The sequence below is a fragment of the Eulemur rufifrons genome, chromosome 1, assembly GCF_041146395.1.
Source record: "Eulemur rufifrons isolate Redbay chromosome 1, OSU_ERuf_1, whole genome shotgun sequence".
Taxonomy (NCBI): Eukaryota; Metazoa; Chordata; class Mammalia; order Primates; family Lemuridae; genus Eulemur; species Eulemur rufifrons.
This window is the reverse complement of record NC_090983.1, coordinates 40,497,730-40,524,968: the sequence shown is the minus strand read 5'-3', so window position 1 is coordinate 40,524,968 and position 27,239 is coordinate 40,497,730. Positions and strand designations below refer to the sequence as shown.

Genomic DNA, 27,239 nt, shown 5'->3' with positions numbered 1-27,239 from the left:
CTGTGGAGTTCAGGTTCTTTACATTCTACTGTGTTTTCTTCCCATCTTCCTATTACTTTATATAGTTTTTTCCTAGGTTTCAGAACACTTACAATAACTTTGTGACATAGACAGCATTGTCTCTATTTGTATGGGGAACTTAAAGCTCAGAACAATTAAAGGAATTGTTTTATATTTTACGATAAGTAACAGTGCTGAGGTCAGAATCCTTTTTGATCCAGTTTTCTTTCTACTCCATGTCTTTTATTTACTATCAAGAAGAGTATTTATTTTATTTTTATTTTATTTATTTATTTTTTTTTTGAGACAGAGTCTCACTCTGTTGCCCGGGCTAGAGTGAGTGTTGTGACGTCAGCCTAGCTCACAGCAACCTCAAACTCCTGGGCTCAAGCGATCCTTCTGCCTCAGCCTCCCGAGTAGCTGGGACCACAGACATGTGCCACCATGCCCAGCTAATTTTTTCTATATATATTTTTAGCTGTCGATATAATTTCTTTCTATTTTTAGTAGAGACGGGATCTCACTCTTGGTCAGGCTGGAAGAAGAGTTTTTATTAAACCAAGCCATGGTAGACTGTTTATGATCAAAATCTTTGGTCATTTTTAAAAAAAAGAAGAAAGAAAAAGATTAAGAACAGTCAGCCACCTGTTCCTGCTGGCATAGAGCTCAACCAGATGATACCTTGAGATCCCTTCCAGCTCTATCATGTGGTGATTCCTCAGGATGTTGATGGATAGAGGCTCATCCTATTAATAAAAATAATCCTATGGCCTCTTGATCCAGAGGACATTTAGTAGCAAAAAGTTGACTTATCCCCAAGAAAAGACCACAGCCAGAAGAAACATATTTAGGAAGGAAAAACAGATGAAAAAGGTAAAATCTGAAGAGAAATAGAAATTTTATATTTCTAAAAGAAAAATACAACTAAAGAGAAAATTTTTGAGTCAAAAAGTAGAAAAGATGAAAACAAGATTATTTGTTCACATAATGAAAATGAGTATATAAGAAATATCTGAGATGATATGAGAGTTCTTATTCATTTAAAGTCAAACATATCTTCTAAATTTTTGATAAGTTTATATTATTTTCCCAACCAATGTAAGATTATCAGTGTAGATATTTTCTTTTGGGAGTGGAAAGCAGTATTTTGAAACATGCCACATTTTATTGTTTTTGGAGGACACTGTATCGGTACACATATTGTACAAACACAGATTCCTCTATGGCCTCCAGTAGTTTCAGATGCAGTTCAAATCCTTGAGAGTATGCTGAGGTATGATACCATGAAAGTCATATAAGATTATCAAAAGCCTTTTAGTAAAATTAAGTATTAGCTATTATTACACAGGGAAATCGTGGACTAAATTAGAACAAGCTATTTTCAAGCATTTTTCTCCTACTACAGATTATTTTTCTACTTTTTTATTTCTTAATATTGCTGTTATACCTCAAAAATGTTAAAATACATTGTTTACATTGTTTTAGCCTCCCAAGATAGTATTGACATGTTATTATAAACCTCTTTGAACATTGAGTCCTACTCTGCTCTTAGCCTTTTTCTTTTAAACATGCCTACTTTCATCATTCTTTATGTGCTTTCATAAAGAATTTTTTTTTGCTTTGCTTAAAATCTAGATATGACAACATTGGTGTCTTTATTTTGTCTTCTGCATTAGAAACAAACAATCATATTGCACATAATATGAGAAGTACTATTGCTATTTTGATAACTTGGATTAGATAGTGTTTCTTCTTTTTATGAAGGTTTAACCTGCCAGGACATTCTTTGAATACTGATAATGTTGATGTTCTTGCCAGTATGGTTATGTTAGAAAGAGGTATTTTTCTTCTTTCATCACCATGTTCCTTGAAAGCATATTGAATAATGAGACAGCCAAAGGGAAATAATTTACAAGTGGATTCTGTGAGTTTATTTAAAGTAGATAATATTTGGAGAATTACTAGAGCCATTCCTTAGACGAACAGTGCAGTTTGCAGCTTCAGTTGTAATAACAGAATCCCTGTGAGAACTTGCTGTATATATTTTCATTTATAAAGTAGTTATTTCCCAGAATTAGAAATTTTTCTCAGTGTGCTAATATCTGAAACCAATTTAGTATTCTTAACTATTTTATATGAACATGAATAATTTTGTAGACCACTAGTTCAGAACATAATGTTAAATGTGTGATTTCAAATAAGGTCTACTCCTGTTGTACATTATAATCGATGATTTTTGTGAAAACTTGGCTTTTCCTAAAATATCATTTGTGGTTTTAAAAATTGCTTTGATTAAATTTTGTTTTGATAATTAGAGACCCACTGGTATTGCAAAAGCTGAATTGGATGATATTGATATAAGAAAGTTTTAACTATTACAAAAGAGAGAGACTTAAAAGAGTGGCTTCCCTCCTATTCCTACCTCCATGTCACATGAGTGTTAAGGCTTGTTGAGATCAGTTATTTTCTGTGATTTTTGGTCTTTGTTATTTTTGAGGTCTGTAAGAATGATGACACAACTCTGAAGGGTTGAATAGCTCTGATTTCAGTCAGTCTGGGAAGAGGCAGAGCCTTAGACAGGAAAAGAAACCTGGAACACTGGCTGTGGAGATCTGATAGTGAGTGTGATGGCTCCCTCTCTTCACATATTTTTCTGAGTCTCTAGGAGGGTACTATTTTGTGATGGTGGCTGAAGATTTGGATTATAAACTGAAGTGATGCCGAATAATCTATATCCCCTACATTCATCATACTGTCTTTGTTCATTTTGTCTTTCTTTACCTTTTACTCAAATTGTTTTGAATGTCCCAGGTTTGTTTCAGCTTTCCTATGGGGAATCAAGGAAAAGTCTTCTGCCACTATTAGGCTGGTGTTAAAGGGTCACCTCCTTCTCCACCAACCCAGCGAGGGTTGTGTAGGCAGTATAATCAAAGAGAGCTTCTAGTTCAGGACTGTGGCTCAAATGCCCCTTCCTTATAAGAAATTATTCTTCCAGTGCCAATCTGGAAAGCTTGGTTGGGTTTTGTTTTTGTTTCTTTTTTAATTAACAAAGGTGAATATCCTTTCAGATATATTTTAAGATTAGCCTGGAGCTGAGCATGGTTTTTTTGGTTTGGGAGGTTTTTTGTTTTCTTATTTTTACTACTTACAAATTAATGATAAATTTATTAAATGTTTCTCATGTTTTCTTCTTTGTTATATTAATTTCCTTTTCACCTAAATTCTGTGAAATATAGAAAAGATAAAGGACACATATAAGTCAAATTTTAGTATAGTTGATTTGTGATGTTTGTGTTTAACCACACTATTCATGGAGTCTCTGAAGTCTTCCATTATCTCCCAGCAAGACATAGTTGTTCTTCAACTGTTCCCATAGCATTATTCATATATTTCTATTACATCATTTTTACTTCGTTGACAGTGATTTGCATTCTGTCTCCCTTATTCAACAGCCTTTTATGAGAAGGAAGGCTGCATCTAACTTATCCATATTCCCCTTAATACTCACTCATTGCATAACATAGCATGGAATATTAAATGAATTAGGTAGTGCTAAAGTCAAAATATGTAAATGTATGAAGCACCAGTTTTAAACACTCAGGCCTCTCTCAAATCTTTTTCATTATATTTATTGATAAAATTCATCTTTGAATTCCCCGGTGACCTCTTAGATTTTTACAGGGTATATTTTCATTTGTATTTATATATATACTAGTGTAGTCTATTTTTTTTCTTGGACATGAAGTACTGAAATGTCTTCATTAGAACTAATCAGGAAATATAAAAAGACTTTGCCTTGGTGGGGCAATGGGAGGGAAACACTTTTGACAGGGACAGTTTCTAATAAGAGAGCTATCGATTTCATGTATTTTGTTTCTACTAACGTAGTCAAATACAACCACATAATTATTCCTTTACTGATCCTCTAACCAAATGCATTTCATATATTTATTATTTATCCTAACACCCAACACTGTAGATTTCTCTTCCAATCAATAAATAGCACTCGGTAGGGAATCCTGCACAAATCTAGCTTTTTGAGATTAGGCCAGGGAATGTTGATCAAATGATCTCTAAGGCCTTTTTCAACTCTAAAAACTCTTTGATTTTTCAGAATGTCTACATACATTTTGAGCACTTTCATTTCCTTCTCACAAAATTGTAATTTCACATTTCTGTCACCTAGAATTTCTGCTAAGATGATTCATATATCAAATTGTAAAATAATGGGGAGATAGAAGGTGCTACAGTAAACATGGGTGTGTAGATGTCTTGTTGCTCCATAGATTAATATTGCTATATTAGAGACAAAAACGATCTCAGTTTTGCAGGGCTTTGCCCTGAAGGAATATGTGAATGTGTTAGTTCGCATATCAAAAGCTGTATATGAACATTTAAATAGAGGAAAAGAATAATGAAAATGTGATTGTCAAATGATATCTATAAATACTGTGGGAATTGAGAGGAGGAAAAGATTACTTCAGGCTAGAATGGTCAGGGAAAAATTCATGGTGGATGTGTGTTGATCTCGGTCTTAAAGGGTAAGTGTTTAACAAGTATCTTGTTATTGTGGAGCTGATGCTCACATGTATATATTAGCATGTGGAGGTAGGTCTTACCCTATCACAAAGTTCTTACTTGCTCTGAACAGATAAAACATCATTTCAGGCCAGGTGCGGTGGCTTATACCTGTAATCCTAGCACTCAGGAGGCCGAGGCAGGAGGATTTCTTTTTTTTTTTTTTTTTTTTTTTTTTTTTGAGACAGAATCTCACTTTGTTGCCCGGGCTAGAGTGAGTGCCATGGCGTCAGCCTAGCTCACAGCAACCTCAAACTCCTGGGCTCAAGCGATCCTACTGCCTCAGCCTCCCGAGTAGCTGGGACTACAGGCACGCGCCACCATGCCCGGCTAATTTTTTCTATATATATTTTAGTTGTCCATATAATTTCTTTCTATTTTTAGTAGAGACAGGGTCTCGCTCTTGCTCAGGCTGGTCTTGAACTCCTGACCTTGAGCGATCCACCCGCCTCGGCCTCCCAGAGTGCTAGGATTACAGGCGTGAGCCACTGCGCCCGGCCATAGCAGGATTTCTTGAAGCCAGGAGTTTGAGACCCGCCTGAGCAAGAGCAAGACCCCCTCTCTACAAAAAATAGAAAAGTTAGCCAGGTATAGTGGTGCATGCCTGTAGTCCCACCTATTTGGGAGGCTGAGGCTGAGGCAGAGGAGGATTGCTTGAGCCCAGGAATTTGAAGTTTCAGTGAGCTATGATGATACCACTGCACTCTAGCCCAGGCAACAGAACAAGAACCTGTCTCAAAAAAATAAAACAAAAAACCACATCATTTTAGCTGTTGTGAAATGTTTGAGAGAATTTAGTCACACCCCTGATTTGACTAATACCTAGAATTAGGGAATAAAAAGCACTCTCCACAATTGGGATTCAATTCTATACTAAATATCAGATGGTGAGGCAGGAGAGGCACAATAGAATCTTTGACAAAAATTCTTATGAGTGAGAGAAATTTTCTGATAATGAATGGACAGAAAGTACTATTTCTTCCTAGGCTTCCATTAATAGTGGTCAGATGAGAGTCCAGAGTAGTGGGGAGTAAGACCACCTCTAGGTAGATCTCCATTAATAGGGTTCAAGAGGGAGCCTTTGCTCTCAGGACAAGACCACCCCTCTCTCCTCCGTGCCTCTTTCTGCAGGTGTCATATGGGATTCCCAGAACTCCATAATCCTGGCAAAATCTCTCCAGCCTTCTCCTTAAAAGTCAGAATCTCATAACTGCTTTGGGGCCATCAGGACTAATCTCACTGTATTTTTATCCCTGTTTATATTAGCCAACACAAGCCCTGGGTCTCTCAAATCATATCTTATCACTCTGGACTCTTATACAAATCATTGCTATTTCTAACTCTATTTTTCACACATCCCCATCTCCTGAAACACACTGATTTCATGGTCAGATGCTCAGTCATAAGTAAACTTTCCTATGTCGTTAGTCTTTCCTTTGATCACCTTGCTCTGGTGGAAATCTGGCTCTTCCTGTGTGTTAGTCTGTTTTGCATTACTATAAAGGAAATACCTGAGGCTGGGTAATTTATAAAGAAAAGAGGTTTGTTTGGCTTGGTTCTGCAGACTGTACACTTCTGGTGAGGGTCTCAAGGAGCTTCCAATTAAGGCGAAAGGCAAAGGGGGAACAAGCATGTCACATGGTGAGAGAAGGAGCAAGAGATAAAGGAGGTGGTGCCAGACTCCTTTAAACAACCAGCTCTCCTGTGAACTAACAAAGGGAGAACTCAATATTGCAGGGAGGGCACCAAGCCATTCATGAGGGACCCACCCCTATGATCCTAACATCTCCCACCAGGCCCACCTCCAACACTGGGGATCAGATTTCAGCATGAGATTTGGAGGGGCCAAACATCCAAACCATATGACCTTGTATCCCTTACAGCTTTTTCTGGTGGGGACTGATTTCTCTCATCTATACCTCCCATCACCATGTCTCATTGCTGCTTCCAGACCACTTTTTCCCCTCTGTAAAGACTCCATTCAGCTTTGAATCTCATGTCTTTAGCTTCCAAGATCACTATCAGTTTAGTGATTTCAGTGTCTACATAGATAGCCCTTCCTAGCTTCTCAGATGTTTTACCTCCTCTCCTTCAGGGATCTTGTTCTCCACCCTACTTAAGCCATTTATTCCTGTGGCTATGCCACAGACCTTGTGATTGCCAAATCTGCGTATATAGTCTGTACGCAGACTTGTTAAATATTTCTTGTTAAATATTCCATCTCTAACCACCACCTCCTGTCTCTCTTACTCCCTCCAACAATCCTCAGACTCTTTTGGACCTGTGATCCATTGATTCTGCTGCCTTTTAACTGTGTCTTGTCTCCTGATGTCCCTAGTTCTCTTTTCTCTGCTTAAATTCTAGGGTCCATCATTATCATCCTTCCCTTGGGAATTCTCTCAATTCTCTTGTTCCTTTCTCACTTAACTGTACTTGTTTGACAACCAAATCGATCTCTTCATTGTCTCAGTACTTAACCAGTACAGCTGAAGGTAGTGGAAGAAAACACACACCCATGCTGATTAGGACCACTTTAAATTAATGATGGCTAATCTTTATGCTGCCTGGTAGCTGTACTGTTTCTCAAGTCTATTTTCTCTCTTGGTTTCCTATATCAGTGCTTTAAACAAACTTTAATGTGCATACAGATCACTGGGGGATCTTGTTGAAAATGCAGATTCTGATTCAGTAGTGGAAGGAGAGCCTGAGATTCTGCATTTCCAACAAGCCTTCGGGAGATGCAATTGCTGCTGGCCCATGGACCACACTTTGAGTTGCAAGGTCCTGAATGACTCTTTCATGTCTGTTTTTTCATGCATCCAATACCTTTTCCCCATCTTAACTCTTACTTGAAGATCTTGCTTCCTAGTGTAGTGAGACAATTAAGAACTTCCGCAAGCTATCCACCTATCTGCAGTTGTGCCCAGTCCTCCTTTCTGTTACAGTAGATACACTCTCCATAATCCTAGGAAAGGCCAATTCCTCCACTTAGGCAAAACTTCTTGAAATAGTTTTCTGTATTCATTGTCTCCAGTTACCCTCCTTCCATTCTCTCTTAAACCCATTTTAGTCAGGCTTTTACTCCCTACCGTTCCACCAAAAATTCTCTTATCAAGGTCTCTGTTGACCTCCAAATTTCTAAATCCAGTGGTATTTCCCAGTCTCTGTCTTAGCATTTGGTACAATTGATATCCCCATCTTTGAAACACTTTTTCACTTGGCTTCTTGGTCAAAACACCCTCTTATTTTTCTTTCTGCCTTCCTGGGCATTTGTTATCAGTCTCCTAGTTCCACCTTATTTCTCTAGCTTCTAAATATTTAGTGTCCCAGGGCTCAGTTACAGAACTTACTCTATTTTCTGTATTTTTATTCATTTTCTTGGTGTGCTTATTCAATCTCATGACTTTAGATACCAGTTATATATTGACAACTCCTAAATTTTATCTCCATTCCATAATTCTTCCCTGAACACCAGACTCGTGGATCCAGCTACCACCCCAGTATCTGTCTTTAGATATCTATTAATAGGCTCCTTATATTTAACATGTTATAAACTGAGGTTCATATCTTCCCTCCCAGACTCTTGTTCTTTCTGTATCCTTCTCCATCTGTATACAAAAACTCTTGTTTTTCCAGTTGGCTAACCAAAACCCTTAGGGTTATTGTTGGCTACTGATTCTCTCATGCTCTAATCTGATTCAAGAGTAAATGCTGTAGGTCTACCTTCAAAATATATCTAGAATATATCTAACTACTATATTTACAAAATATATCTACTTTTCACCGTGTCTATGACTACCACAGAAAGATGACAAAGCAGCAAGCATCCTTTCTCATACTCAAAATACTTTCCTTCTCTTTTGGTTGAGAGATTCCTAAAAAGTCACAAAAGAGGGAGGGCTGAGTTTGGCCACTTGGCAGGTGGGTGTTATTAATTCAGTAGAGTAGAAACAATCTGTAAACATGATGTCATCTAGGACCACCAGGTGGGTCGTAGGGTGATTCTATTACAGTAGAATTTGGTAATGTGGATAAATGGATCAAAATTGTTCTAAGTAGAGAAAAGCTATAACCATATAAGACAGGAAAGTGGAGAGCACATTAGAGGCAGTGAATAAGTTGATTTAGATAAATTGGTATTTTATATAAGGGAATAGAGGAAGATAAGTCCAGAAAGATAATTTGAGGCTAAATTGTAAAGGTTCTTAAATGCTAGACTGAATTTCTTTTTTAAATTGGGAGCCGTTAATACCTTTTGAATAGGCAAATGACCTGATCAAGATGCTGCCTCTGACAGTTTGGCAGTAGTCTGCAGGGAGGAGTTAGGAAGCTGTTAAAAAAATTCTAGGCTCTAAGGGCCTGAATTAGGATAAACACATTGGACATGGAGAGCAAAAGTATCTGTGATAGTTATTATAAGGAAGAATCCATGGGATTAGTTGACTGGCTGCATGTAGAACATAAAGAACAGAAAAGGTTTGAAGATACCTGATTTACTTAACTTACATGCCTAGGAAAATGGTAATAACTACATTCTTTTTTAAATCCCTGGATATGTGCATCTGACTTTCTCCTTTAATACATAGCTACCTTCATGAATTACATGATTTTTATTTCACTGCAAAAAAAAAAAAAAAGGTTCTAGACACAAAACTTTTAAAGTAAAATTGTTGCCACACCAATAGGGAGTTGTTAACTAGTCAATTTAGAGAGAAAAGCTAATCCACTCTAGGCTGGATATTATTTGTTAGCCTTAAAATTTGTTGCTTGTTTAAAAAGAAAAAGGGGGTCAGAAATGGAAGAATAAAGAACCAAATTGTTAGAACATTTGCCTGAACAAAATAGAAAGTATGGGAAAGGAAATACCATCGGGTAAGTAAGTACCAGGGAGCCAGCTGATGGGAGTGTGGATTTGATCTTAATCTGAAGAACCATGTGGAGGGATGGAGTTGGAACGCAGAAGAGTGTTGGGGTAGCTTCATTTAGCATGAGTTATGAAGAAGTAAGAGCAAGTCCAGAGAAGAAGGGTTTCATGAAAAACAAAATGTAATAGATAAGATGTTCTATTAAATGAGAATAAAGGCTGTAATCAAATACTGTATTGTTATAAACCAATAGCAGTTTGATTTGCAAATAACTGTTTCTATAAAGTTGAATGTGGTAGGAATTAGCAATTGCCTCAGCATTACAAGATTAAATATTTTCCTTTATCTGCTACAATTAGAAAGTGCTTCAAATCCTCAATATTTTTAGTTTTGAAAAAATTATTACTATAGGACTTTCAGAGACCACCATAGTTTTTTATTAGGAAGGACTTACTGAGCTACATATCAAGAAAATAGACTCTAGAGTTAGACAAGCATAGTTTCAAATTCTGATCTTACATATTATTCATACTAACTGGCTTACATTACCTGTTTAGGGCTCAATTCCTTCTTCATCTTTGTGTGTGTGTGTGTGTGTGTGTGTGTGTGTTGTGAAAGGAGAGAAGGGGAGAGGGAGAGGGAGACAGGCTGACAGAAAGCGAGCGACAGGGGAGGGACCCTTCTTCATCTTTAAAATGGAACAATAGTACCTACCTTACAGAGTAAGGTTTTTAAGTGAGAGTAAACATTCTTAGCACAGTGCTTGCTACATAAGTACTCAGTAAACATTAATTGCTATTGTTAATATTGTGAATATTATTAACCTCTGTTTAGATTCAAAAAGGATTATTAGAGGAGTTGGACTTAAAACTGGTTCTGGAGAAAGGCTAGGTGGGCAAAGGCATTCAAAGCAGGAAGAACAGTATGTGCAATGTCAGGAAGTCATCAGATGTCAGAGAAAGCTGGTCTAAGAAGAGAGGAGATGAGGCTGGAAGGTTGCTTGGGGCCAGATTTTGAAGGATCTTGTGTTACTTACATGGGAATGTGGACTTCTCACGAAATGGTCAAAAGGGAACCAAATGAGGAGTTTCAGTAAGAGACTTAACAAAATAAGGTAATTCTCATGGCAGTTGGAGGATGGATCAAATTATGTTTGGTATTTGTGTAAGACTGTGGCAGCTGATTTAGTTGTGTGGGCATTTGCACAGGGCATGGATAAGAAGGTCTAGATAAGAAAAACATTTCTGATATAGCTAAGACAGGCTTTGTTTACTGATTGGAAGTAATCTTTCTTATTTTTAAAGACTGCAAAGATATGTATCTCTACAGTCTCCCTTTGAAAGTAATGCAAAAGGCGGGAGCACAGTAGCTTAGACCTGTAATCTTAGCATTTTGGGAGGCTGAGGTGGGAAGATCACTTGAGCTCAGGAGTTCCAGACTAGCCTGAGCAAGAGCGAGACCCTGTCTCTACAAAAAATAGAAAAATGAGCTGTGTGTGGCGGCACAAGTCTGTAGTCCCAGCTACTCGAGAGGCTGAGGCTGGTGGATCCCTTGAGCCCAGAAGTTTGAGGTTGCAGTAAGCTATGATGATACCACTGCAGTCTAGTCTGGGTGACAGAGCAAGACCTTATCTTAAAAAAAATAAATAAATATATATATATATATATATGCAAAAATTAACTGTGTGCCTTTAAATTTTTGTTATTTGATTTTTTAAATATCTCCTACCATTATATGGTTCAAAACCAACAAGTGTGAAAAGTTAGAATGAAAAAGTTACTTTCATCTTTGTCTCTCATCTGCCTAGCTTCTATAAACCACCCCTTCCTTAGATAAAATGTCTGTTATCAATTTCTGTATACCCCTCAGGAAAAATAATTATTCAAGTTATATTGCAAAAACAGACTATAAGAATAGAAAAAGAAATATTTAAGTAGAGTAATAGTAAATATAAAAGATTTTAGAACTCAGAATTGTGCTGAATAAATTTTACCAAGATAAAATCATTTTTGAAAGTCAGACTGGTTAGCAATAATCAAATAATATTAATGTTTATTATGTTAGTAGAATGTGGCATTGTTCTTTTAAGAATAGTATTGATATTGTGATGGAGTAATCCATAATTTTATACTGAATTAGCAATGTCTTACTGGTAAGCTGCTATAGCTAATGTTATTACCATATTGCCAGTGTGGGAAAAAATTGCCCTTTTTTATACTGTGTTTGTGCCCCTGCCCTTCTCTGAACCAGATTCAGTACAAATACACACCCAGGAGTTGATAGCAGTAGATGCAGATCTAATTGTACTAACTTTTAAGGTGTTGGAAGTAGTTAAAACTTCTGACTTTTAAGAAATTGTGAATTTAGTACATCTATGCGTGTAATGTTCAAGAAAAGTTTGGTTGCATTTTAGGGTAATAATGTATACTCTATTTCATATTCTAGGAGTTGTCTTTGCTCAGGCAGCCTTAGCATTGCATTTTTCAATTAATTGTGCATCATCTGTGTGAACCTACTTTTCTCTATCACAAATTGCCTTTACGGTGAGGTTTAAAAATTAGTGAGTATTCTCATCTAACTTCATTTTCTTCAAATGATATGTATCAGTTAGGTAGGAATAGGGGAAAGATACATTTGGCTTAACTTCAATCAAACCTGAGATGGTGTGCTTGTAATAATATATTTTTGATTGAGGTGTTTTTGCACTGTCATCATACTGACTAGAGTCAGATTCTTGGCACATCTAGATGCTCCAACTTTGTGTGACCTAGATAGAAAACATATGGAGGTTTGTGTGTATTTTTAGCGCATGTTAAGCTTTTGGCCTAAGAGCAAGATTTGTGAAAAACTTCAAGAAGTGAAAAGAAAACCTGTTTTTGAAAATAATGTAGAATTAATGAAATGGTAGAGAAAGCAAACTAAAAGCTATTTTCTAAAGAAAATGTAATTTAAAAATTCAGTTTCTCCTGGATTCCCAATTTTATCACTTTTTATAGTTTAGTTCTTTGATGATGAATCTTGTTTTGAAAATGAATCTTAATTGCCTAATAGTGAAGATTTTACTTGTTGGCAGACCGCTTTATCACTTATTGTTAGCACAAGTGTAACTAGTTCAGAAAATGCTCATAAATTAGCCCCCTTGATCTGATGCAATAATTGCTTAGTGTGAAATAATGCTCCCAGACTCCTAGCAGTGTTTACTTTGAAATAAAATCACATTGCATAGTTCTCATGTTTCACAGCTTTTCTAGAACCCATTTCCTGAAGTGATCTTTTTACACTATACTAACTATTCAGCAGGTCAGGCAGTGAAATAGCATCCTTGTATTAATCAGCAACTAAGATTTATATCTGTAACCAAGGCATCACTCTAATATAAACTAAAATAAACAATATTGTTTACATTAGTGGTATCACAGGCTTTATAGCTATATTCAGCACAGGAATTTTAAAAGTTTTTTTTTTAACTGCTTTATTTTAGATATATGTCAACATCAGAGAGCTAGCATTGCTTTAAAGAGGTACAATTTATGGATAAATTTTTATTGCTCAACTATTCCTTGTTATAAGGAACTTCTGATGGGAAGTATGAAGGAGGGAACATTTCATTCCCAGATTATACGGAACCTTATCTACTTTCTGTTATTTTGAATATTGTTCCTGAAATCACTAGCTATTGGCTGGCTTAAAACAATGGCTATAATAGCAGAAGCCATCACTTCCTTGCCTTTTTACAGGCTTAAGTGCATAGGCACACAAAGACTATGGTCTGGCAGTTCCACTCCTCCTAGGTATATACCCAATAGAAATGAAAACTTAATGTCTACACAAAAACTGGTATGTGATTATTTATAGCAGCATCATTCATAACAGAAAAAAGTGGAAACAAAAATGTCCATCAGCTGATGAAAGGATAACTCAAATGTATATCTATACAGAATATTTTTTAGCCATTTAAAAGGAATGAGAGGTGGGCACAGTGGCTCCCGCAGGTAAGTTCAGCATTTGGGAAGGAGGCCAAGACAGGAGGATTGCTTGAGGCTAGGAGTTCCAGACTAGCCTGAGCACCACAGTGAGACCTCGTCTCTACCAAAAAAAAAAAAAAAGGCAAAATTAGCCAGGCGTGGTGGCATGCACCTGTAGTCTCAGCTACTTGGGAGGCTGAGGCAGGAGGATCACTTGAGCCCAGGAGTTTAAGGTTGCTGTGAGCTATGATGACTTCACTGCACTCTCACCTGGGTGACAGAGCAAAACCCTTCCTCAAAAAAAAAAAAAAAAAAAAAATGTTTAAAAGAAATGAAGTACTGATATAATATGAATAAACCTTGAAAATATTATGCTGAGTGAAAGAAGCTAGTCACAAAAGACTGTATTGTATGATTTCGTTTAGATGAAATACCCAAAGTGGCAAACTTTATATTAATAGATAGAGAAAGTAGACTAATGATTGCAGAGGAATGAGGAGTCACTGCTAATAGATACGGGATTTCTTTTTGGAGTGATAAAATTGTTCTGAGATTAGATTGTGCTGGTGGTTGCACAGCTCTGTAAATATACCAAAAACCATTTAACTGTAAACTTAAAATGGATGAATTGTATGGTATATGAATTATACCTCAATAAAATTATTATTTTTTCCTACCTCGGCCAAGATAAAAACTATTATATTAAAAAGAAAGAAAGAAAAGCAAAGATTGCTTTGAATTTCCTAAAGGAGTGGACAAAGACTATAATTTTTAACATGTATAGTGGTATGACAACCAGCAGTCTTAATCCTTAAAAACAAAGAGCTAATTTTTTACCTCTATGGGGATTGCTTTTCCCTAGAAAAATGTATTTGTTTGCTTATTCCTTTAACAAATAAGTGTTTAGTGGGCCCTACTTGGTGTCTGGTACTGTTCTTGGTACCAGGGACTCAACACTGAACAAGCTGAACTCATTGCCTTCCTGCCACCAAACCTGCTCCTCTGAGTTTCCTTGTCTTGGTGAGTGATACCACACCATGAGAAACCTGGGAGGCATTTGTGATTCTTCCCCTTCCTCTTCACATGCAGAAGGTCACAAAGTCACATCAAATCTATTTCATATCCTTTAGTGTGTTCCTGGCTTCTCTTTCCCTCTTACCAGCTTGCTGGTTCTGTTATGTAGCCCAGTGATTCTAAGCCATGGTGTGTTAATGTTAACGAAGTACCAAAGTTTGCAAATGGTTTATCTTACAACAAAAACAAAACTAAGCTGGACATGGTGGCCGCCCCTGTAGTCCTAGCTATTATACTTGGGAGGCTAAGGCAGGCGGATCACTTGAGCCCAGAAGTTTGAGTCCAGCCTGAGTAATATAGCGAGACCCTATCTCTAAAAAATAAAAATAAAGAAAATAAAACTAGAGCAATAATCCTGTAAATGTCACTTTCACTGACTTGCATTCCACTGAACCTTTGCAAGTGGAAGAGAAAGCAGTAGCATTACCGCTAGTGCACCAGGAATTGCACACAGTCCTCAGGTTACCCATGGGAACATTTTGTGAATGAGAGCATCCGTTTTGCATGTCCTCAGTAAAAGTTAAAAGCCTCTGATTTGGATGAATACGATCATGTTTTTAAAAAATCCATATTGCTCTAGTGTCAATTCTTACTAAGTCATTTTTGCCAAAGATCTCTAGCATCCATATCTGATAGTGGCATTTTTCCCAATTAGATTTCTCCAGTGACTTGGCGTTACATGTAAGAGAAACTATAAAATGCCTTTGCATGATGTGCCAGGTCATTCTTGATTTTGTGCCTATCTAACTTCATTTCCTGCAAGACATACTTTTTGTATGTTCATGCTTTGGCGTGTGCTATTTTATTTGTTAGGAATGTGCTCCTGTGATTTGTCTGAGAGACAAACTCCTTTCAAGTCTCGTCACACATACAGCTTCTCTGTAACAGACCTTAAATGTCTTCTGTGATACTCCCACTATGTTTTGTAATAGTAGTTTTCATAATGTATTGTAGTCATTTTAATGTCTTGTTTTCCTTTTATACTTTTAGCTCCTTAAGAGCTGGGACCTTCCCCTTTTATCTTTATATTCCCAGCCTTTAGGATGGAATCTGGTACAAAGTAGATGTTCAATAAGTATTTATTGGACAAACTCAAAATGAGTTTCTCCAAAAATTTTAATTTAGCCAAAGTATTTATATATTATTACATGAAATAAAATTAAAGGATTAAAAAAATACTGTGACTCTACATCCTGTGTTTCCTGGAGCAGTGCAAATTTTAAATAGTCTGTCATTGACTTTTAAGTATATGGTTAATAAGACATACCATAATTTGTTTAGAAATACAGTATACACATTGAACCTGTACCTTGATTTTTACGTTGTATACAGTTTATATTTTGATTTCATGTACTTGTTAAAAGAAAAACTTCAGATAAGGCTGGGTGCTATAACTCATGCCTACAATCTCAGCACTATGGGAGGCCGAGGCTGGAGGATCACCTGAGGCCAGGATTTTGAGCCAAGCCTGGGCAGCATAGTGAGACCCCATTCTCTGCACAAAATAGAAAACTTGGCTGGATGTGGTGGAATGTGGCCATAGTCCCAGCTACTCAAGAGGCTGAGGCAGGAGGATCATTTGAGCCTGAGAGTTTGAGGTTGTAATGAGCTATGATGGCACCACTGCACTCCAGCCTGGGCGGCAGAGTGAGACCCTTAAAAAAAAAAAGAAAAAGAAAAACTTTAGACAACTTAAATTTAATGGTTTAATTGAGTGAAAAATGATTCACAAATGGACAGCCCCTAGAACCAGGATAAGTTCAGAGCAACTCTGGGGATGCCGCATGGTTGGATAGTATTTATGGACAAGCAAAGGAAACTGACATACAAAAAACAGAAGTGAAGTACTACTAAAATAGCTGAATCAGTTACAGCTCTTTGCCTTATTTGTGTTGACTGCCTATGATTGGCCAAAACTTTGTGATTGGTGTAAGAGTAGGTTACAGTTCACTATGTATGAAGAAACCTTTAAGCTGAATTTCAAATATATAAGGAGACAACTTTAGACTAAATTTTTTTTTTTTTCTTTTTTGAAGTGACCGGATCTTTCTCTGTCACTTAGGCTGGAGTGCATAGCTCACTGTAACCTCCAAATCCTGGGTTCAAGCTGTCCTGGCTCAGCCTCCCAGGTAACTGGGACTACAGGCACACACCACCATGCCCAACTGGGTTTTTTATTTGTTTTAGGGATGGGGTCTTGCTATGTTGGCCAGGCTGGTTTCTAACTCTTGGCCTCAAGCAGCCTTCCTGCTGTGGCCACCCAAAGTGCTAGGATTACCAGCAGGAGCCACTGTTTTTTTTTTGTTTGTTTGTTTGTTTTTGTTTAAATTTTTTTAGAAACTGAGTCTTGCTATGTTTCCCATGCTGGTCTTGAACTCCTGGCCTTAAACAATCCTCCTGCCTAGGCCTCCCAAAGCATTGGGATTACAGGCGTGAGTCACCACACCTGGCCTCAAGCCACTAAACTTAGTTTAATATACTCTTTGTCCTGTTTCTAATACAGGTTACTTTCAAAGCAATAGAGAGCAAAAAGTTGAAATTTAGGATGGAAGAATGTTTGGATTTTTTTTTTTTTTTAGTTTTGCCATTTTGCTGTGTATTTTGTAACTATATGAATGTTAATGCAGATTATTGGGAAGTTAGAAGTCCTCAGGTATAAGGATCTGCATAACAAGACTAAAGTTGTTACCAATAATTACATTCTCAAAAATATTCTTACCTTCAGATGCTAGGAGAGTAGCTCTCAATCTTTTAGGACTTTACTATTCTGGTGTAGTTTCTTGGATTTGGGGACCCAATTTTACTCCTGGCTTTTCTTGCAAAGGCAAATTATTTTTTTGAATAGATTAAAAAATTGGTTTTCTGAATTCTCTAACATCCTCAAGGTAATTGGGGATTACATAGCATATCACATGGCCATGGAGGATAATCGTACATGAAAAATGCATTTGTCAGTCATACCGTTTATTTTTTAGAGTTCCCAATTAGGGTCTGGAATTTGTTCTAATTACTGCTGTTTTGACTCTAGAGGAGGGAAATGTTGGCAAAGTAAAAAGAGTGAGAGGTTTAAAGCCGGAAAGACGGAATATAAATCTTAGTTCCATGACCTATCTGTGTTTCTTTGGGCGAATCAATTTCCTTGAGCTTCAGTTTCATCATTTGTAAAATGAGATAATACCTACCTGAAATGGTTGTGAAAATAAACAGTAGTACCTAACAAGTAGTAAGTTCTTCATAAATTTGTAGCTCCTATCTGATTGTTATCAATTAAACTCTGGGAATAGATAAAAGGTCTTCCTGTTACACTAAATATTAAGTAGTAGTTATACTATCTCTGTTTTCCCAAACAGGTTGCTCAAACAATGGGGTTTTCAGATGACACAGATTAGCAAGCAGAGTCAATAATTATTGCTGCCTTGTCCAGGAGAACACATCGGTATTCTCAGTGTGCCGATTAGGGAACAGCATAAGTCTATTTACTTTATCTTTCATTTTGTTATACATAGTATGATTAGTACTTTTTCCAGTTAGTTCCTGATTATTGTTAAAGAATACCTCTGGCCAGAATCCTTGGGTCCAGTCTCCTTTGTCACTCTTTCTAAAAGACTTTTGCCTTTTTTTAGACTTTACAGAGACAGCTATAGAATCTCCCAAGGGTACACCAACTTCATAGTTTGTCAAAGTGGCCAAAAAATGCAACTTCACAGATGTGGAATGGGAAGCAGAATTTTATTACTCAGTTTTGTCAGCTTGATTCACTGAGAACTCCCTTTTTTGATGCAAGTACTGTCTTTTTGGGCTTTTCTAAACAATACAGACAATGAAAGACCACCTCAACTGGGTGCTACCTGGCAATTTTTCTATTTTTTTTTTTTTTTTCCCATATCCAACAAGGGAATGCTATTTTAAATCTTCTCCACAATCTTTAAATATTTACATCACTGTCTTTTCACTTTTGACAAAAAACCTCCTTTCCATATTACTGAACAAAGAGGGACTTTCCCAGCCTTTAGCCATTGGATCTATAAACCTTGCTAGTGTCTTCCTACTTCCTGGTCAAATATCTTGTATTCCTGCCTCCAGTTTTTCCCTATCTGCTTGTACTTCACAGCCAGACTTTCTGAAAGAGCTGTCTAGGTTCACTTTTTTTTTATATCCTCCCCATAGTCACTATCCAGATTACTGAAATGTGGCTCCATTTACTGCTGAAAGTGCTCTCACTCTCCTGATTGCTAAATCCAGTAGCCATCTCTCTGTTCTTACCTTGCTCTCAATTGACATTGGAAACATGATTGCTTCTTTCTTTAAAGACCTTCTTGTTCTGTGTACCTGCTGCTCTTCTTACCTCTGTGGCCATCCTTTTTAGTTCCTCTTCCTTTGCCTGCGCTTTGACTGTTGTTGATATTAATGTTTTCTTCTAAGCCCCTTGCACATTTTCCTCAGGTCTGAGTGAATATTTGTTGAATGAATGAATTGTATTTGTACTGATGATTTCTCAAGGGATTTGACTATAATTGGACCTTGTTAACTGAAAAAATTACAATATACTAAACGTGCTTTTGTACTTCACAGCCAAATTTTGGTCCAGTCTTTCTGGACCATGATTCTCTTAATGTAGCTTACTACATATATGCAGTGTAAAAAATCTAAGCTTGTTTTTCAGCTTTTAAGGTTATGAGAGTTATTGTTTTATGAGTTCTCTGTATATAGAAGATAATTAAAAGGTAATTTTAAAGAGCATGCTTTTTCTAAAATTTTTATACCTATTTGTTTACAAAAATCCTATAGCATAGCTGTTCATCCTCAATAAAACAGTAATACCTTACTTGGAGTAACAATGTAATTTAAACATACGTAGAAGTATGTATTCTGAAGCTTAGGATTAGAGGGAAGAGAATTAATATTTAATGAAATTGTTTTATGCCAGGCACTGGCCTATGTGCTTGTCTACATTATGTAATTTCATCTTCCAGCAACTCTAAGAAAGAAATAGTCATCTTGTAAAGAGGAGAAAACTGAGGTAAAGAAACATTAAAGTACATTGTACACTGCAACTTCTACAGCTTTTAAAATTCAGGAGCATAGTTTATTCTGTCAGTCTTTTGTAGCCTATGAAACCCTTCTAAATGATATTGAAAATTTAAGCTGAGAATGAATGCTAAATATAAAAGTAAAATACTGTGGGTTCTTTGGTTTAGTAAATTTGAATTGTGTTAAAAGTTGTCTGTGTCATTTTGTCCCTAGGCAGTTATTTGGCAGAAAACTAGAGTATCGGATCACAAGATGGCTCTCATGTCAGTTCTGGGGACTGCCGTTATGGGCAATATGGAATCCTTTCAGTACCACTCTGAAGAATCTCAGGTATGCAACAAAAATGTTCTTTAATAATTCAGATTTGCTAATGAAGCCATTAAAATATTTCTCCTTTAGGTGGGTTGGGATGGTAAGAGGTTTTTCTTTTAACATTTTTATCAAATATGTATATAAGATAAGAAAATAGCTTATGTTAAACCTCCTCCTGCAGCCCTGCTTCCCTCTTTATCTTTTCTGTATGTTGCTTACATTGATTTTTTTTTAATATATTTTTCAATTTAGAATCTTATCTATTTACTTTCTACTATGAAAGAAAGAAAAAGAGTTGAGCTTGCTTATCCTTTTTTCCCCCCTCCCCATCCTAAATATACACTCCTGCTATCTTTTCTGGCTCTATCAGCTTTACATAGTGCTTTTTGACTTCCTGTAATAATGGATGAGGTTAACACTCTCCCTCTTCCTCTTAATTGCTTTTTCCTCTTTCAGTCTTGTCAACAATACTTTTATCAAGCTTAATATATTTTCTTATGTAACCTTTTTTAAAGTCTTACATCTTTTGTCTGAAGATTGACTCTGAAAGTGGAAAACTCATATGGAGTGTATATTATATTATATTACGACAATAAGTAATCTTTATTACAAAGCTCAGTATTGTGCTAGGATTTCATTTCCTAAGGATCTGGTGTGGTGTCTCTATGCCATACAAATGAGAATATTCCTAGTGTCCTGATTAGATGGACTCTCCTTTCTTGTATTCCCTTCAGTGACTCAAAATTTGTCATGTTTTTTTTTTTTTTTTTGCTTTATACATGAATTATTTTATGTAGGGTTCTGGGAGTTTTTTCCTTTTTCTGGGGTTTCCAAAAGTTTTTTTTTTCCCCCTCCTTTTTTAGGTGAAGAAGTTTTCTTCATTATAACAGTAATAAAATCCAACTTTTTTAGTCATTCTAGCTATGCTGGTAATCTATTCCATTCCTTTTTTTTTTTTTGGATCAGCTTTCTTAGGTTGAAAATTCCATCTTTTTGAAGTCATTGTTCTTAGAACCCACTTTTTTCTTATGTGGATTGATTATATATTAGACCTTTTGCACAACTCTCATGCTGGGATTTCTTTCACAGGAATATTGGTTGGTTACATTATTTCTTATATTCCATGTCTTCCTCTTTCTTGGAATTCACACTCCTTTTTCTGAGGTACATCTTTAAGTAACTTTCATAGAAAGGGGACATGAGACATAAATTTTCACTTTGAGAATGACTTCATTTTGAACTTTGTCTTATTGATAGTCTGGTAGATGTAGACTTATAGACTGAAGATAATTTTTCTTTAGAACTTTGAAGACTATTGAGTATTTTTGACCATCCATTTTTGCTGGTGGGAAGATTAATGCATTCCAATTCTTTCTTTCTCTGATATGTTTTTTTCTGTCTGAAAGTTCTTTAGGATCTTTCCTTCATTTTTGTTCTTAAATTTTACAAGGATGTGTCTAGGTGTGTGTCTCTTATCATTCATTTGTTTGAGCACTTGATGTGTACCTTTTAAATCTGAAGACTTGTTTCTTTCTTCCTGTTATATACTTCCATCCATTATCACTTTGATAATTTTTTTTTTTTTTTTTAAGACAGAATCTTGCTCTGTCACCCGAGCTAGAGTGCCGTGGCGTCAGCGTAGCTTACAGCAACCTCAAACTCCTGGGCTCAAGCAATCCTCCTGCCTCAGCCTCCCGAGTAGCTGGGACTACAGGTGCATGCCACCATGCCTGGCTAATTTTTTCTGTTTTTAGTAGAGAGAGGGGATCTTGCTCCTCTTCAGGCTGGTCTTGAATTCCTGACCTCAAGCAATTCTCCCACCTTGGCCTTCCAGAGTGCTAGGATTATAGGCGAGAGCCATCGTGCCTGGCCTCTTTTTTTTAAATAAAACTCTCTATTTTGATTAGGACCTACTCTTATTTTTGTAATACTGTTTTTTCCTCCAGTTTTTCATCTTTTCTTTTTTCCATAAGATTTGAGAGTTCTCACTTTGTCTTTGAATCCATTTATTGAATTTTTTTAATTTGAGGTTATGTTTAATCTCCAAGAGTATTTTTTAATTTTATTGCTTTTTCATAACTTTCTGTTGTTTTATGGATACATAACCTTGAGTCTCTCTATACATTGTCTTTGTTTTAAATTATTTGTTCCTTAAATAATTTTTATTTTTTAACGAGGTCAGCTTTGTTCTGTTTATGAGGTCTTTTTCCTCCAAGGCTCAATTCTCTCCATGTCTTTGCCTGTGAATAGGAAATCTAATTGGGAACATGGTGTTTGTGGCTGCGCTTACTGACTCTCAGGTTCCACCTGAGTGTTGAGTAGTAAGATCCTAGTCCTGCTCCTAGAGTATGGGAGAATTCTAAGTGCCATATTGCGGTGGATGCTTATTCTGCACTGTGCACTTACTTGCTGCCCTAGTTTTTCTCAGGAAATTCATTTCATCTCTCTCCCTTTCCTCTATTTCTTTCTTTTTTTTCCTTCTAGCATAAAGTTAGGTTAATTATAATTAGTTCACGACATGTTGTCGTTATTCGGTTTCTTTATAGAAAAATCTTTTTTGCATATAGATATATAGATATCCATATCCAATTGACTTAGCTTTTTTTTTTCTTTTTTTTGAGACAGAGCTGTCTAGAGTACAGTGGTGTCGTCATAGCTCACTGCAACCTCAGACTCCTGGGCTCAAGCGATCCTCCTGCCTCAGCCTCCCGAGTAGCTGGGACTACAGGGGCATACCACCACGCCCAGCTAATTTTTCTATTTTTTTTGTAGACATGGGGTCTTAAATTCCTGAGCTCAAGCAATCCTCCCTCCTTAACCTCCCAGAGTGTTAGGATTACAGGCGTGAGACACTGTGCCTGGCTGAAGAATTTTTTTCAACCATCAACTTTATTTTTATAAAAGAACCTACAAGATACAAGCAAGCATATTTCAAGATATCATCATGCCATTTTAAGCTATTGTCATCATATTCCACAACTTCTAAGATAAAGCTATAGTTTAATTTTAATATTATTTCTGAGAGACATATACTTGATGCTGAAAATTGTACCTTAAAAGACTCACAGCTCTAGAAGAGTCCTTTTCTTTGTTGTTATCTGCTGAATTTAAGTTGACTTTAAGGCTCTCTGGAGTTTTGCTAGACATTTGGCTTCTCTGTTCTACTCTTCTCTTTTTTCATTGTTTGTTGAAATCTCTTCCGCTACTGGTTCCCCTCACATTCTCTTTGCAGTATTGAGTTCTTAATTATTGATTATCAGTTTATTAGTCTTCGATGAGAGCTTGAACTCAGTTAATGATTGAGAATGATCATCTAACCAAAAATCCCTCTTCTGTTCTTGCACTGTGTGTCCAAACAGCTGTTGTATTTATGTTGCCACCAGCTACCCATCACCATTCCATGCTTTCTGGGCTTATAAGATTGAAGACTTGTCCTATATCTGAGTTTCTTTGAGCCCCTTCTCATTCCTAGCCAGAAGCAATCTTAAGTTGTTTCCTAATTGCTAGTGGTTGTTCCTACTCACCTCACTTCCACCCTCATTACATACCTTTAAGTTGTGCAACTTGGCCACCAGGGCCCCCTTCACTGGACTGGGGTGACAAATCCATTGGCCATTAGGAACCTTGGGTGTAGAGAATGTTTATAGATGTCTTCCCATAATGTGAGGGTTCCTTTTTTTTTTTTTTTTTTTTTTAATCTACAGGGATCCTACATGGGAACAGTATTCTAATATGGGTGGTGGTCTCAACTGGGCCACTGCTCTGGTGGCTTTTGTTAGGCATTTCCCAGCGTGGATTTGTTGGCTTGATGAAGCTTTTCAAGTTATCCTTCTTGACATCTGTCTTCTCTTGGGTATTTTTATCTCTGCATTATTCCATGCTAAGTTCTGAGTGAATTCCTCAGTACTGGTTGATTTTTATTCCCAAAGCTATATATTTTGTTTCCAGGATTCAGAATTTGTTTATTTTCATATTCTTCTCTTCTAAACTTGATTCAAAGTTACCAATTTGGCCGGGCATGGTGGCTCACACCTGTAATCCTAGCACTCTGGGAGGCCGAGGCAGGCGGATTGTTTGAGCTCAGAAGTTCAAGACCAGCCTGAGCAACAGCAAGACCCCATCTCTACTAAAAACAGAAAGAAATTATGTGGACAGCTAAAAATATATATAGAAAAAAAATTAGCCAGGCATGGTGGTGCATGCCTGTAGTCCCAGCTACTCGGGAGGCTGAGGCAGAAGGACTGCTTGAGCCCAGGAGTCTGAGGTTGCTGTGAGCTGGGCCGATGCCACAGCACTCTAGCCCGGGCAACAGAGTGAGACTCTGTCTAAAATAAAATAAAATAAAATAAAGTTACCAATTTTATTTTCCTTCTGTTTTTTTTTTTTAATAGATGCAATTTATTTTTTAAAAAGCATATTATACATTCTAATTTCAAAGTTTTTTTCATATTACTCTCATTTCCATTTTCCTGAGACAAAATTCTCTCATTCTGTGTAATTTTATATGGTTTGAAATTTTAATTTGCAAAATCATCTCAAATGCAGGTTTATTGTTTTTGTTGCTTTCTTTTTCCTCTCCTCACCTTCCCCTCCATTCCCGTAGTTTGGCAGATATCCGCCTCCGCAAACTCAATTCAAAACCAGGTGCCTCTCATCCTGCCAGGATTTTACAGACCCTTTTCCTAGCCAGCTTGGCTTAGCCTTATTCTTGGTTTTGGAATTGTCTCTGTACTTTCTTGTGACCCTGGCAGGCATCTCCAGAAATTGGTCACAGTATTTTTAAATATCTTTTTTGGAGGGGAGGTGCTATATGAACCTCCTATTTTAAATGGAAAGATTGATTTCAATCCCCTACCTTGTATGGGTTGTTTTCTGTCCCTATTTCCATACCAGAATTTAATTTCCAGCTGACACATCTTGTTTCCGATCCTAGAGCACATAGGGCTTTTGACTTTAGCCATCACTCCCTGTTATATGTTTTGCAATCACAACATCTTTGTTTGTCTTATTTTATGTGGTTAGGTCTTTTGAAATTTTTAAAAAATTGATTTTATCTGTCACTGCTATGTATTTCAGTTGGGATGGAGAAGGAAATTTCCACATGAGCTTGTTCCATTATCCTGACCAGAAGTACTTAAATTATTACTTTAGAAATGTAACTTTGTGATGTTATGGAGGTTTACTGAAAGAAGAGAAAGATTAGTGTTAAGAGACCAGTCAGTATTACATTGGTATAATCAGGGTAGAGAAGAGGAGATGGTTTGACAGACTGCGTAGATGGCAGGGCTCTTTATCATGGCAAACGAATAACAGGAGGAGCCCATTGGACAGCAGGGCAGAAGTGGGCTCCTACTTGTTTTATCAAGGTTTGAATATAGTAAGATTGAGAATATTTTTGTGACAGCCAGTTAAAGATAGTAAGCATTTAGGGGTGAAAGAAATGGAAGCTATTAATATATGTCTGTATCTTAGCATCACTCGTGTATGGGTAGTTGTTGAAACTATAGATAGGAATAAAATTACTCAGGGAGAGTAATTAGAAAGTAAAAAAGGCCTGATGGTAGTATTCAGGGGACTGTCATCATTTATAGGGGCTAAGGAGAAGGAGGGGAACCAGCAAACCAGACTAAAGAGGATAGGAGAAGCAGAAAGACCAAAAGAGAAGATTGAAACAGATTCATGCAGTGGACTGCTTCCCAAAGGAGAGAGTTGTCATTGGTGTCAGGGGCTGCAGAGAGGCAAATAAGAGGACTGAGTAGTATCCTTTGGAGTTGGCCTTTGAGGTAGAAGCCTGCTTTTAGAGAGTTGGAGATGAAAGGAAGAGGAGAGGAAGGCCTGTGGTTGAGAAGCAATCAGGGGAGAAGTATTTGTATTTTGCCTTTGATTTTTGTTTTGCTTTTTAGATTGAGGAATACTGGGGTACAGAATCTTGTAAAGTCTATCTAATTTTTAATTTTGTCGCACTTATTTGGTGTCTTACGTTCTTTTTCCATGAGTTAGTTTGATTTTTATAAGACTTCGCTGTTTTATTTTACTTTTCTATATAACTTAAACATAGTTTGTTAGTTTTTAAGATTATCCTAAATCATTTTTAAAGTTCAGTATCTGGAAGTAATAGTAATTATTCAATGGCCAACCAACATGGTGTGAAAGGAACACTAGCAGTATTATATATTTCTTCTTCATTTTATTCTTTATTCTTGTCCTATTTGGGGTAGACTTTTTTTAATCCACAAACTCAGTAAATCCTTTAGAGGCTAATAGGCTCTGCCTGATGCTCAGCAGGTGCTTTAAAAAGGGTCTCATGTTACCTGGTAAATAATATAACCATTTATAAATGCTGTGAAGTTTTGCAGTTAATTAAGTAGTATTTTGTAATGCATTATCCAGATTTATTAATTTATTTTTTCAAATTGGCACAATTTGGCACTGTGACAATAATGCACTTAGTGTTCTAAAATTGGTAGTGCATCTCCTTAAACACTTATTTCCAAGGGCAGGGATAGCCGTAGACATAGGTAGCAGTCTACAGGCTATGTTGATAAGGAGCCTCATGGTTTCTGCTTAACTAAAAATAGTACCCTCACTAACTTGCTTGTTTTTCTTAAACCTAAGCTAAAATTTTACTGTTGGTGTTTCTTGAAAGATTAATAACACATCTTGTTTCAGTTGCTTCTGATAAGAGATTTTAGGCCTGTATTTTAAATAACCAAAATCACATAGCTAGTAGTGGAACTGGGGTTCAAACCTTGTCAGTCTAGCTCTGTCCTATTCTTAACAGTTTGCTGTATTGTCCTTAGCTGTGTTAATTAGTTAATGGGAAAACTAGGAGCATGTTCCCTGCCTTCTCTCTCTTCAATTTCTCTCCTCTCTGGTCTTCTTTTCTAATGTCCTTCATTTTCTTCCTTCTCTTCATCCATGTGTAAAATAGAGAAAGATAGCATATAAATAATCAGTTTTTTAAAAAAATGAAAATAAAGTGCGGCAGTGCAATCAGTATTTAGCCCTTAGGTTGTTAATTCAAAGAGTAAAATATATATTTTTTTAAACTCAGAAATGAAAACCCAGTAAGATTGGCATTTTAGCACACTCAGAATAAAGATAGAAACAGTCTTTTACGAAAAGATGGTTAAGGAGAAAAGGACAAACAGCCAGAGAAAAGTAACAATGTGAGGAAGGAAATTTTAAAGACAAAAGAAGATATGGTTGAGCAGAGTATGTCCCATGACAGTCAAATATTTGAAAGTATAACCATTCATGAAGATTTTATAAATGCCTATTTTTCCTTAGAGTTGCAAAAAGAGAGAGGCAGAAAGCACCACTTTAACATGCTTTAATATTTTATTTAAAGTTAATGCTGAAGCTGGGCACGATGGCTCGGGCCTGTACTCCTAGCACTTTGGGAGGCTAAGGC

The 27,239-nt window shown here is 36.6% G+C and overlaps 1 protein-coding gene across 6 annotated transcripts in view; it reads left to right on the top strand.

The window, feature by feature from the left end:
* PMS1 (PMS1 homolog 1, mismatch repair system component) overlaps positions 1-27,239 on the top strand; it is an 83,179-nt gene that overhangs the window by 34,221 nt on the left and 21,719 nt on the right. For 4 of the 6 annotated variants that reach the window (XM_069469375.1, XM_069469382.1, XM_069469359.1 and 1 more), the window contains one exon: positions 19,727-19,843. The exons of the other annotated variants lie outside the window; for them this stretch is intronic. In XM_069469375.1, coding sequence (XP_069325476.1) covers positions 19,727-19,843 — 117 coding nt within the window. The remainder of the gene's footprint in view (positions 1-19,726; positions 19,844-27,239) is intronic. 6 annotated transcript variants of the gene reach the window in all.